This window comes from Salvelinus alpinus, chromosome 12 (assembly GCF_045679555.1).
Source record: "Salvelinus alpinus chromosome 12, SLU_Salpinus.1, whole genome shotgun sequence".
NCBI lineage: Eukaryota > Metazoa > Chordata > Actinopteri > Salmoniformes > Salmonidae > Salvelinus > Salvelinus alpinus.
Genome location: NC_092097.1, coordinates 21691679 through 21706044, shown reverse-complemented (window position 1 = coordinate 21706044; position 14366 = coordinate 21691679). Strand labels below are relative to the sequence as shown.

Genomic DNA, 14366 nt, shown 5'->3' with positions numbered 1-14366 from the left:
TCATTGTAAATAAGAATGTGTTCTTAACTGAATTGCCTCGTTAAAAAATTGAGTTTATTTTACACACACACTTCAAGACAGCCACTGCAGTTAAAATAATAAATACCATGCATTCTTTAAAAATAGCACCAAGCATAGTTATTTATTAGAACAAGAATAATGCAGTGCTCATCAATATAGATGAATGTATGTGCCAGTCAGTAGACTAGATGAGCTTTGGCCACATGAATGCAACAAATTAAGCGTCATTTTCGATCGCTCTAGGTAAGCCGAACATACCCGTAATTGGACGAGAATTGTCGAATCGTCTGTCCTGCCGGACTGGAAGCGGCCGCAACGCCATGTTAACGAAGTCTCTCATCTCCGTGGAAAAATGATTAGCTAGCTATAGAAAAATCAGTTGTTGATAACAAATGTTAAATTATCGAAGGAGGAAAGACACCGGTGACACTGCTCGAAAGAACTGAACCGGATCTGCAGAGGTCCTGGACGGGCAAGGGAGGCAAACCTCCCACCGTCCCCATGAATAACACCATAGACCCGAACAGCGACTTTCCATGAAAAAAAGATTTTCTGCGTTGCTAATAGCTAGCCCTGTCGGTAAAAGGATTTGCGGCCTGCTTCAATAATATTCAACGCTTGCTAGCTATATTTATGCAAGCTAGATATATTTTGTATCAGTATTTATTAGTGTATTGTTTTGTTTTTTTGCAATGAGTTTGCCGACGAAAATAGTCCCAAAACCCGCCACTGTCGCAGTAAGTGGACCTGGAACTGTCCCGTCTCCGTCGAGCCAACTGCGGGCTACCCTGACCTCCGTGTCTTTACCACCGGGAGCCCCAGGTGCTCCTCAGTCGAACGCCGTGCCGCCACCTCAGTATCCTTCATTGGCAAGAATGCCCCTGGCATCTTTTGGTCAGGTATTCGGGGAAAACACATTTAGGTATCAAGCTAGTAACGTTATTGGTTAGAGGTTGGGTGCGGGTGAATGACTGATGTTTCGAAGAGCAGGGGGGAACAATTAGCTAGCTAGGTAGTTGGCTAATGTTAGCTAGTTAACAGATTAGTGGCTTGTTGACTAACGTTACTTGCTAAACTAGCTAGGCAACGTAGCTAAACTGCACATAATTGATTTTGATGTATTTTGTTGGCCAATGGCAATGTAATTTGAACTTGTGGATCAGAAACTGCGGGCTAACTAACATCACACTCAATTTGACGAGGTGGCGTAGGCTAACTAACTGCTAGAGGGCCACCGGCTTTGTTTCGTTTACTGGCGGTAGCTAGCTAGCTAGCCAGCCACTTTCATATTAGATAGGTAGGTTCATTTGCAACTGAAAACACGTAGCAGCGGCTAACTAATCCGCTAGCCTATTGGCTAACCTATAGTATTGGGGGCAGTGTTTGTGAGAGATGAATGTTTTGGGTGGACCAGCTAACCAAATGTTGTAGCCATCACCCTAAAACTGTAACATTAGTTATTCTTGCTAGCAAGTATGAGTGAATGTTAGCTAGTAGTAAGTTACATGGGCCTAGGATCCCCTCCCCGGTTTCAATAGAAGGGATGCTAACACCGGTTGTTATTTATCAATCTAGGCGGTAGTTGCACCGGGTAGTAGATGACAGCCGGTGTAACACCAGTATGCCCATCTTGACAGGGGAGTGTCGCCAGGCATTTGGTTGTTGGTAGCAATGTATGCTACGTTACTGTAGCACGGTAGTACTAGTGTAATGAGTCTGATCCAGTTTGCTTTATACCTATTTTATTTGTAAGAAGGGATATCTTTAATTGTGCATATTTCATGATTGTATGAATAATATTCAGTAAGCCTAACTAGCTATTTCAAGTCACTGCGTACTGAGACTCGTGGCTTTTTGATTCTTTTGACAGCTACCTTTCTGTCCAGTTTGTGTAGCTTCAACATAATGTGGCATGATTCAAATATAATTTTTGTTAACAAATGGATCAAGAGCATTTCCCTCACTTCAGAAACCCTTGGTCCCTGTCAACACGTTTGATCCCAGTGGAATTATTCTTCCAAATAAGACCTCCTAAAAACAATTTCTTACTTGATTTGTTCGGACTTTGTGAATATCAACTTTGAGTCCTAATCAATTTGAGATGGATTCTTGCTAATGGTCATTTTTTAATGTTAGGATCTATCCTAGTGGCTTTTTACAATTAAAACACCTTATGATTTCAATCTAATGTCCAGTCATAATGGAAGTATTGTGTACAGAGTGCACATGCTCCTGTTTTGTGGTTGCATTGTTATTCATGCTATTCTGTGAAGTCGTACTGTCACCTCCTGTTTTATTTACAGCTTGGTGGCGGTGGTTTGAGGATTGGGATGAATTAGCTTCCTGCTTCTGCCTATAACAGTGATGGTGTTCTTCAGTCCAGGATTTCTGTGGTATCCAGGGTGTTCCAAGGTTCTTAATTAGTGTATCTACACCGCTTCATTCACATTGTAGGATGTTGGACTTACAAGCTCTGTTCAATGGTGCTCTGTGTCTCAGTGCTCTCTGCATTGCTTGTGGTCTAGATTCAAATTCATTAGTCTTTCATCTTGTTCAACTGTGTCTCCTTCATGCCCCGGGGCGCTCAGGTGGGATTGTTCCACAGTCTCATAATGGAAGATTCTTCAGGCCTTTTGCAGCTTTCATTTCTATATTTCATTTTTATACTATATTTGTTTGTATGTCAACTGGGTTCCATAACTTAATTCTGCCACGTAACCACCACTTAGGCAGTATTGTTATAGGTTGAGCAAAGAAAAGTTTAGGCTACAACTGCGAGGTGACAGATAAGATACATCAAACTATGCAGATTTCTCTCTGTCTATAGAAAAACTATGTCATTAAACTCACTGACCCTCCTGGTGTCTGCCCCTCTGCCTCCCTGAGGTCAAGAGTGTGGGAACATGTTATTCTCTGTCTGCCCTCTGCTCCCAATGGATGGGATTTCCATGTGTGTGTGTGTGTGTGTGTAAGCTGAGATGGTGGGTAGGCGGGGCTAGTTGCTACTCCTGTTTGCAAGAGAGAAACCCGGTGCATGCGGCTACTGCTGCACTCCCCAGACAATGGCAGTGCTGCTTAGCATTCAGCACGAGAGGCCAAGGCGGCGCTTCCCACCGTCTGACAACAAAGGCTCAGGTCAGCCTACAGTAGTGCCCTATCAAATCTGCGGTGTGGACTCAATCACAGAATCTTGACATTAGGACATAATTCAACAATATAAAATAATGAAGAAAATGCATTAATTTGTCGAAGTTAAACATTAACAAAATGCATCAGTGATTTGTATTTTCCTGCAACTTTCTGAAACGGAACAGGTGTGTGTGTGTGTGTGTGTGTGTGTGTGTGGTATGCATGTGTATGTGTACACTTTAGCGATGATGGTAATGATGACTGTCTTCTGGTCGAGATGGAAAGGCTTTCCAAAAACCTTCTCAATTAATTGTTAACTACAAAGTAGCCTATGCCTACCTGGTAGATTGATATCAATTTGTTTTGCAAACTCTGCAGTCATATGAGCTCAATAGAAATATTGCTAACCAAAAAAATGGTCTCTGGCTGGTGCCCAAAATCAAAATGTCTTAGATTTTTTCCCAGACATGGTCTCCTGAAGTGGTTGAAGTGTTGTTGTGGACTTAGAACATTGAATTTTGTTGTTTTTCTATTTTAAAAAAGTGTGATTTGTGAGTGCAAAAACCCAAGAAAACAGAATTTGGGGTAAAAACAGAATCCGGCAAAAAGTAAAACCGATTTTTATAGTGCCCTACTACAGCAGCCCTAGCTGGGCCGGGAACTAAAGGCCTCCCTCGCTCACTCTTTATTCTGCCATCATCACTTCATTCTTGTCTTTCACTTTACTTTTCTAGCAATATTTTGTCATGCTTATTTTGATTAAATTTGTTAAAATGAATGAATGGGACATTATGGGTGTGTTCCACTAATTAGAAACAGCATGGAACAGCGAGGTTATTGTTCAGTGCAGCCTTTGATGTTATTGATCGTAAGTTGTTATTGAAGAAACTCACTTGCTATGGCTTTACATCACCTGCCATCACATGGTTGGAGTTACTTATCCAATATAACCCTGAGAGTGTTCTTCAATGGAAGCTTCTCTAATTAAACAATAATGCCCGAGGGTATGCAGTATATGACCAACATACCACTGCTAAGTGCTGTTCTTAGTACGACACAACGCAGAGTGCCTGGACATAGTCCTTAGCCGTGGTATATTGGCCATATATCACAAACCTCTGAAGTGCCTTATTCCTACTATAAACTGGTTACAAACGTAATCAGAGCAGTAACAATACATGTTTTGTCATACCCGTTGTATACAGTCTGATATACCACGGCTATCAGCCAATCAGCATTTAGGGCTCGAACTACCCAGTTTATAACTTCAGTTATACAACGGGTGGGTCTAATTCTGAATGCTGATTGGTTAAAACCGCATTCAAGCCGGTGTCTATTGCACAAGTTACCACCAGCTAAATCTATGACGTTAAAATTTACTCTGTTCCATCTGACTGTGCAATCCACTGTCTCATCAGCCCAGCCAGGCACTTCATGAACTTGATCTCCACTATTAAAAGCATTTAGACATTATCTCACATTTCTTTCAGACTAACATTTAGTTTTCAACAGCGGAGATTTGTATAAATCTTTGTCTGTTTCTCCGACATTTGCGACATTGTTTTAATATTCAAATTCGATCTCCAGATATCCCATAGTAATTAATGTGTCAGGATGAGAGTGGCAGGCAGCTTTTCTCAGCCAGTCGAAATCATGAATCAGCGTAATTTTTATGGATATATACAAAGAACTATCAATAGAAAACGGGTCAAACGAAACTAAGTGCAACTAGTTTGCTGTCTTTCAACTCAAATGTTATTAGTCACATGTGCCGAATACAACCAGTAGACCTTAGTGAAATTCTTACTAACCAACAATGCAGTTTAAAAGAAAAAACGTATAAGAATAAGAAAAAAAGTAACAAGTAATTAAAGAGCAGCAGTAAAGTAACAATAGCAAGACTATATACAGGGGGGTACCGATACAATGTGCGGGGGCACTGGTTAGTTGAGGTAGTATGTACATGTAGGTAGAGTTATTAAAGTGACTATGCATAGATGACAAGAGAGTAGCAGTGGTGTGAAGAGGGGGGGCAAATAGTCTGGGTAGCCATTTGATTAGATGTTCAGGAGTCTTATGGCTTGGGGGCAGAAGCTGTTTAGAAGCCTCTTGGACCTATACTTGGCGCCCCGTACCACTTGCCGTGCAGTAGCAGAGAGAACAGTCTATGACTAGGGTGGCTGGAGTCTGACAATTTTTAGGGCCTTACTCTGACACCGCCTGGTATTGAGGTCCTGGATGGCAGGAAGCTTGGGCACGGTGATGTACTGGGCCGTTCGCACTACCCTCTGTAGAGCCTTGCGGTCGGAGGCCGAGCAGTTGCCATGCCAGGCAGTGATGCAACCAGTCAGGATGCTCTCAATGGTGTATCTGTAGAACCTTTTGAGGATCTGAGGACCCATGCCAAATCTTTTCAGTCTCCTGAGGGGGAATAGGTTTTCCAGCTTCAGTTTGAAGTGAATGTGTTAGCTGTGTTATTGGCTAGCTCCTCTGAACACGTGTCCTGACGAGAGAGCACATTTTCTACACCAGGTGAAATCGCGAATCATTATCTCATTGTTATGGATGTATCCAAATGTCACTAGAAAACAGCTTAAACAAACGCAAATGCAGCTACTTTGCTGTTATTCTGGCTGCACTGTTTGAAGTGACCAAGTTAGTTGGCTAGCTAGCAAGCAAGGGATAAGAATGTTGCCAGCCAGTATGACAATGGAACATTTAGAACGAACCGCGTCCATAGATACAGAACAAAAGGACTGAACAACTGGGTCGCGTTTCTCGCAACCAAACCAATAGAACAAACAAACAGCCGGCTTGGGTAGCAACCCTAGATTTGTGTCAGGTCTATATCTTGTGGAAGGATGAAATAGTATGAATAAATTCATCAAAATGTTTTTAAAATATTAAAATATGTTGGTATCCCGTAATATAAGTGATAATGCCCTCGAAGCTGGTGTTTTGGAGGATATATTGGCACGGTTTGAGGGCCCAAGACGAACAACACCCGTGCCAATATATCCTCCAAACGCCGCTTCGAGGGCATTATCACTTAAATATGTGCAGTGTCCCTCAGGGCAGTTGCCTTGGGCCGTTACTCTTCTCTATGTTGGTTTGCCACTGGTCTTAAACGACGCTAGAAGGACTATGTATGTGGATGTGTCCACACTGTACGTCAACACTCAAAGCCAGTGAACTCACTGAAATTCTAAATAAGGAGTTAGTCAGTATCAGAATGGGTGATTTAATAATAAACTGGTTTTAAATACAGTACATCAAACATTTTAAGCGTTGTATTTGGTTCAAAACATTATCTCAGACCTAAACTTCAACTGGAATTGTGCATAGAAAATCTTTGCCTGTGTGTGTAGGCTTCCTCCCCCTCCCTCCGACGCATGCACAGTCTACTGTAGCTACTGACGCTACAGGCGTGATTCAGAAATTAGGGAGAGGTTTTTTTATTAGAGAAGAATGGATTCACTTTTTCAATGATAGTTTAGGATAGCTATCACGTTTCACATTGGATTTATTAACTACAAAAATGTATGACGTGTTTTTATTTTTAATTCTGTTGCCGCTCTGCACACTCAAGCTTGTTCGCTAGCTGCATTATGTGTAATGTAATGGAACTTAGAATTATAGGTCGACCGATTTATCTTTTTTCAACGCCGATACCGATTATTGGAGGACCAACAAAAGGCGATACCGATTAATCGGCCGATTTTTATTTTATTTTATTGATTTATTTGTAATAATGACAATTACAACAATACTGAATGAACACTTATTTTAACTTAATATAATACATCAATAAAAATAAATTTAGCCTCAAATAAATAATGAAACATGTTCAATTTGGTTTAAATAATGCGAAAACAAAGTGTTGGAGAAGAAAGTAAAAGTGCAACATGTGCCATGTAAGAAAGCTAACGTTTAAGTTCCTTGCTCAGAACATGAGAACATATGAAAGCTGGTGGTTCCTTTTAACATGAGTCTTCAATATTCCCAGATAATAAGTTTTAGGTTGTAGTTATTATAGGAATTATAGGACTATTTCTCTCTATGATTTTCTATTTCATATACCTTTGACTATTGGATGTTCTTATAGGCACTTTAGTATTGCCAGTGTAACAGTATAGCTTCCATCCCTCTCCTCACCCGCTACATGGGCTCGATCTAGGAACACATCGACAACAGCCACCCTCGAAGCAGCGTTACCCATGCAGAGCAAGGGGAACAACTACTCCAAGTCTCAGAACGAGTGACGTTTGAAACGCTATTAGCGCGCACCCCGCTAACTAGCTAGCCGTTTCACATCGGTTACATCAGCCTAATCTCGGGAGTTGATAGGCTTGAATTCATAAACAGCAGAGCTGTTGGCAAGACACACAAAACTGCTGGTGCCCACCATCGCTCAGTCAGACTGCTCTATCAAATCATAGACTTTATTATAACATAATAACACACAGAAATACGAGCCTTAGGTCATTAATATGGTCGAATCCGGAAACTATCATCTCGAAAACAAAACATTTATTCTTTCAGTGAAATACGGGACTGTTCCGTATTTTATCAAACAGGTGGCATCCATCAGTCTAAATATTCCTGTTACATTGCACAACCTTCAATGTTATGTGATAATTATGTAAAATTCTGGCAAATTAGTTCGCAATGAGCCAGGTGGCCCAAACTGTTGCATATACCCTGACTCTGCGTGCAATGAACGCAAGAGAAGTGACACAATTTCACCTGGTTAATATTGCCTGCTAAACTGGATTTCCTTTAGCTAAATATGCAGGTTTAGAAAATATATACTTCTGTGTATTGATTTTAAGAAAGGCATTGATGTTTATGGTTAGGTACACGTTGGAGCAACGATAGTCCATTTTCGCGAATGCACACTGCATCGATTATATGCAACGCAGGACACGTTAGATAAACTAGTAATATCATCAACCATGTGTAGTTATAACTAGTGATTATGATTGATTGTTTTTGAAAAGATAAGTTTAATGCTAGCTAGCAACTTACCTTGGCTTCTTACTGCATTCGCGTAACAGGCGGGCTCCTCGTGAGGCAGGTGGTTAGAGCGTTGGACTAGTTAACCGTAAGGTTGCAAGATTGAATCCCTAAGCTGACAAGGTAAAAATCTGCCGTTCTGCCCCTGAACAAGGCAGTTAACCCACCATTCCTAGGCCGTCATTGAAAATAAGAATGTGTTCTTAACTGACTTGCCTAGTTAAATAAAGGTGTAAAAAAAAATATATATGCAAAATCCGCATCCAAAATTACCGATTTCCGATTGTTATGAAAACTTAAACTCCTCCATAGGCATAATTCCGTGGGCCTAATTCTGATAATTAATGTCATAACAACATGTACAGCGCTCTCCTCACCTGCAAAAATTCAGTCGCATGTCGGCATGTCGCACCCTACACTGCACTTGTCTGTCCAATGCATGTACATAGCTTTGCCCCCTTCATAGCAAGCTGTACAATCCATTGGTGAAGTAATTTATTGTTGTGCTAAATAAAATAAAATTTCAGAGGTTTGTTTAAAAAGGACAAGAAAGGAACTTAATAAACTGTTACTTTTTTGTTAGAACCGATTCAGAACTTTATTTTGCTGGTCAGAACAATTGAACAGAACCCCCAAAAATATGATTCTATTCAGAACTAAACAATGGGGAAATAATCTTGGTTCCAACTTCTGGAACTGACATCAACAACAGGCATACCATTTTTTTCCTGGTTGAGGGTTTTTATGAGAAATATTACTGTGATGAAAATTCCAGATTGTCTGCATAATCAAATAACATTCAGCTCAGACACCCATACATTCCCCACAAGACATGTCACCAGGCGTCTCTTCACAGTCCCCGAGTCCAAAACGAATTCACGGCATCGCACATTATTATACAGAGCCATGATTGTGTGGAACTCCCATCTCCAATTACTCAAGCAAACAGCAAAATTACCTTTTAAAAAACGGATTAAACAACATCTCATGGAATGGCGGGGACTGTGAGGGGACAAACACAGAGTGGAGTACGCTCTAACACACACCATTTTTTTGTTGTATTGTTTGTGTAATTCTTTCATTGTTTGTATATCGTTGTGTTTTAAATGTGTGACTGTCCTTGTATATCAGTGCTTTCTTACTTGTCTTGTTTTTGTGTGGACGCCAGGAAGAGTAGCTGCTGCTTCTGCAAATGGTAATAGGGATCCAAATAAAGCATAAAAGTCATGTAGGGCCATATAGCACCCGTTAGAGTTTAGGACAGGTGCGTCGTGTATTCATGTTGAATGTTCTCATAAGCCCACTCACTGTTGTAGATAAAATAAACTGCTGAGTAGTTCTGAGCTAGCATTCAGACGGCCCAGGTCTAGCCTATGCCTTGCAGGCAGGGAGTGTCTCACTCCTCAACCCCCTTTCTAGGTTTTCAAGCTGATTCTTGTACTTAAATATCTTTTAATTTACAGACGAGAGACTTAGTGCTATTTTGCACTGTGAATGTGAGATTATATTCTGGCTATTAGTTTATAGGTATGCCATAGTGCAGTCATTTGAACCCCAACATTTAGCCTAGAGAGTAATTTTGCAGCGCTTTCATGCGTCCTCAACTCCTTCTGTATGTTATGGAGGGATAGGGTCCTCACACTGATTTAAAAGCCTACGGTACTCTTTGATGGCTGTTACTAAAGACAAGAGATGTTTTATTAAATTTATAGTCAACTGTACATTTTCTCAAGAATCTTGCTCCAAGATCTGCTAAAGGGGTCTGAATAAGCAATGTCAGTAGTAGGCCAACTGTAGTGAGAGAGCAGTCCCAGGCCACAGCAGGCTGCATCTTAAACCCTGTGTTTATTCAGTGCTCTGAGAGCCTGGTCTGGTGGGGCAGCAGAGTGGAGTACAGTGAAGGGGTGGTTTTGTGTCTGCACCATCTGGGCTCCAGTCACATCCTGTGACTCCGCTCTGAACCAGCTGCACTCAGCCTCAGGTAGGCTATAGCTCCAGGCTGCTACAACTAATGGGCAGACTGGGAGGGAGCCTCAGGGTTAGTCATTGTGCTATTAGACGTTTAGAGAAGACTGTAGTAAGGCACTAAACCATAATTGCTCCAGGGTCGCCGTTGATAATGGCAGTCCCTGCCACTCTCCGAGAGGGTGTCTCTGAGGGAGTTGGGAGGAATTTTTTTGTTAAATAGTTTTCAAAAGATATCTGGATTCCTATATGATAGGATTAAATGCACAGGAATAGAACAGACAAATCATTGACTTGACTGGGGATAGGCGAAATCCAGATAACTTTTTATTATTTTTTTTTGTTTTGGAGATTTCTGCCAACATTTTGTCTGGAATTTGGGTTCTCACAGCAACACTTTTTAGTTTATGTAATTTGTTTTGTGGAGCAGTCAAGTCGGCAGAAAATCGTATTTGATTTCTAACTCTGAACTACTCCTCACTTTCTCTTGTTCTATCAGCACCTCTATCTCTGTCTCTTTCCCATATACACACTCAGCATGTAAGTGGCTTTACATTAAGCTAATGATGATACAGGGACACCAGCTGCTTTTCCTCTTTTGCTGGCTCTAAATGGGGCAGGTCAGTGGACAGGTGTGAGGGGCTTGCAGTGGCCCCAGAGTGATTGGTAATGAACTAACTGTTGCAGAACGTGGTGATCTATATCAGAGCCTGGAAACATGTACTTGAGATGGACTTCGGGGTTATGTTTAGGATTTAGATACAGGGCTGTCCTGGCATGTAGGCCAAGGAACAGATTGGCTCAGAAAGTAGTTTCAGGGTGCAGTGCCTGTGTCTACTGAGCTGTGATAGGTGCCCTTCTGTGCCCTTCACAGATCAGTGTTTTACATGTAATTCGGAAAGTATTAAGACCCCTTGACTTTTTCCACATTTTGTTAAGTTACAGCCTTATTCTAAAATGTATTATTTTGTTCTTCCTCATTAATCTACACACACTACCCCATAATAACAAAGCGAAAACATGTTTTTAGAAATGTTGCCAAATTTATTATAAATAAAGAACAGCAGAAATACCTTATTTACGTAAGTATTCAGAACCTTTGCTATGAGACTCAATTTTGCTCAGGTGCATCCTGTTTCCATTGATCATCCTTGAGATGTTTCTACAACTTGATTGGAGTCCACCTGTGGTAAATTCAATTGATTGGACATGATTTGGAAACGCACACATCTGTCTATATTAGAGGTCGACCGATTTATGTTTTTTCAAAGCCGATACCGATTATTGGAGGACCAAAAAAAGCAGATGCCGATTTTTGTAATAATGACAATTACAACAATACTGAATGAACACTTTTTTATTTTAACTTAATATAATACATAAACAAAATAAATGTAGTCTCAAATAAATAATGAAACGTTCATTTTGGTTTAAATAATGCAAAAACACAGTGTTGGAGAAGTGAAAGTGCAATATGTGCCATGTAAAAAAGCTAACGTTTAAGTTCCTTACTTAGAACATGAGAACATATGAAAGCTGGTGGTTCATTTTAACATGAGTCTTCAATATTCCCAGTTTAGGTTGTAGTTATTATAGGACTATTTCTCTCTATACCATTTGTATTTGATATACCTTTGACTATCGGATGTTCTTATAGACACTTTAGTATTGCCAGCCTAATCTCGGGAGCTGATTGGCTTGAAGTCATAAACAGCGCTGTGCTTGAAGCATTGCGAAGAGCTGCTGGCAAACGCAGGAAAGTGCTGTTTGAATGAATGCTTACGAGCCTGCTGCTGCTCAGTCAGACTGCTATATCAAATCATAGACTTAATTATAATATAATAAACACACAAATACGAGCCTTAGGTCATTAATATGGTCAAATCCGGAAACTAGAATTTCGAAAACAAAACGTTTATTCTTTCAGTCAAATACGGAACCGTTCCGTATTTTATAGAGCGGGTGACATCCCTAAGTCTAAATATTGCTTTTACTTTGCACAACCTTCAATGTTATGTCATAATTATGTAAAATTCTGGCAAATTAATTACGGTCTTTGTTAGGAAGACATAATCTTCACACAGTTCGCAACGAGCCAGGCGGCCCAAACTGCTGCATATACCCTGACTCTGCTTGCACAGAACGCAAGAGAAGTGACACAATTTCCCTAGTTAATATTGCCTGCTAACATTAATTTATTTTAACTAAATATGCAGGTTTAAAAATATATACTTGTGTATTGATTTTAAGAAAGGCATTGATGTTTATGGTTAGGTACATTGGTGCAACAACGGGGCTTTTTTTCACGAATGCGCTTGTTACATCATCACCAGATTGGCAAAGTAGGCTGTGATTCGATGATAAATTAACAGGCACCGCACTGATTATATGCAACGCAGGACAATCTAGATAAACTAGTAATATCATCAACATGCGTAGTTAACTAGTGATTATGTTAAGATTGATTGTTTTTTATAAGCTAGGTTTAATGCTAGCTAGCAACTTACCTTGGCTCCTTGCTACACTCGCGTAACAGGTGGTCAGCCTGCCATGCAGTCTCCTCGTGGAGTGCAATGTAATCGGCCATAATCGACGTCCAAAAATGCTGATTTACCGATTGTTATGAAAACTTGAAATGGGCCCTAACTAATCGGTCGACCTCTAATCTATGTAAGGTCCCACAGTTTAGAGTGCATGTCAGAGCAAAAACCAAGCCATGAGGACGAAGGAATTGTCCATAGAGCTCTGAGACAGGATTGTGTCGAGGCACAGATCTGGGGAAGGGTACCAAAGAATGTCTGCAGCCTTGAAGGTCCCCAAGAACACAGTGGCCTCCATCATTCTTAAATGGAATAAGTTTGGAACCACCAAGACTCTTCCTAGAGCTGTCCGCCCAGCCGAACTGAAGAATCGGGGGAGAAGGGCCTTGGTCAGGGAGGTGACCAAGAACCCGATTGTCCGCTCTGAAGGAGCTCCAGAGTTCCTCTGTGGAGATGGGAGAACCTTCCAGAAGGACAACCATCTCTGCTGCACTCCACTAATCAAGCCTTTATGGTAGTGGTCAGACGGAAGCCACTCCTCAGTAAAAGGAACATAACAGCCTGCTTTGAGTTTGCAAAAAGGCACCTAAAGGACTCTCAGACCAGGAGAAACAAGATTCTCTGGTCTGATGAAACCAATATTGAACTCTTTGGCCTGAATGCCAAGCGTCACATCTGAAGGAAACCTGGCACCATCCCTACGGTGAAGCATGGTGGTGGCAGCATCATGCTTTTGGGATTTTTTTCAGCTGCAGGGACTGGGAGACTAGTCAGGATCTTGATGAAAACCTGCTCCAGATGAAAACCTGCTCCAGCTCTGTGCCTCTGGAGAGACCTGTAAATAGCTGTGCAGTGACGCTCCCCATCCAACCTGACATCTGATCTGCAGAGAATAATGGGGAAAATCTCTCCAAATACAGGTATGCCAAGCTTTTAGCGTCATACCCAAGAAGAATTGACGCTGTTATCACTGCCAAAGGTGCTTCAACAAAATACTGAGTGAAGGGTCTGAATACTTATGTAAATGTGATATTTCCTTTTTATATATACACTGCTCAAAAAAATAAAGGGAACACTTAAACAACACAATGTAACTCCAAGTCAATCACACTTCTATGAAATCAAACTGTCCACTTAGGAAGCAACACTGATTGACAATAAATTTCAGATGCTGTTGTGCAAATGGAATAGACAAAAGGTGGAAATTATAGGCAATTAGCAAGACACCCCCAAAAAAGGAGTGATTCTGCAGGTGGTGACCACAGACCACTTCTCAGTTCCTATGCTTCCTGGCTTATGTTTTGGTCACTTTTGAATGCTGGCGGTGCTCTCACTCTAGTGGTAGCATGAGACGGAGTCTACAACCCACACAAGTGGCTCAGGTAGTGCAGTTCATCCAGGATGGCACATCAATGCGAGCTGTGGCAAAAAGGTTTGCTGTGTCTGTCAGCGTAGTGTCCAGAGCATGGAGGCGCTACCAGGAGACAGGCCAGTACATCAGGAGACGTGGAGGAGGCCGTAGGAGGGCAACAACCCAGCAGCAGGACCGCTACCTCCGCCTTTGTGCAAGGAGGTGCACTGCCAAAGCCCTGCAAAATGACCTCCAGCAGGCAACAAATGTGCATGTGTCTGCTCAAACGGTCAGAAACAGACTCCATGAGGGTGGTATGAGGGCCCGACGTCCACAGGTGGGGG

At 41.4% G+C, this 14366-nt stretch overlaps 1 protein-coding gene across 4 annotated transcripts in view; it reads left to right on the top strand.

The window, feature by feature from the left end:
• Positions 1-207: 207 nt before the first annotated feature.
• Positions 208-14366, top strand: part of LOC139535681 (eukaryotic translation initiation factor 4 gamma 3-like) — an 85001-nt gene continuing 70842 nt past the window's right edge. For all 4 annotated transcript variants that reach the window (XM_071335367.1, XM_071335366.1, XM_071335365.1 and 1 more), the window contains exon 1: positions 208-877. In XM_071335367.1, coding sequence (XP_071191468.1) covers positions 714-877 — 164 coding nt within the window. In that variant the 5' untranslated portion in view covers positions 208-713. The remainder of the gene's footprint in view (positions 878-14366) is intronic.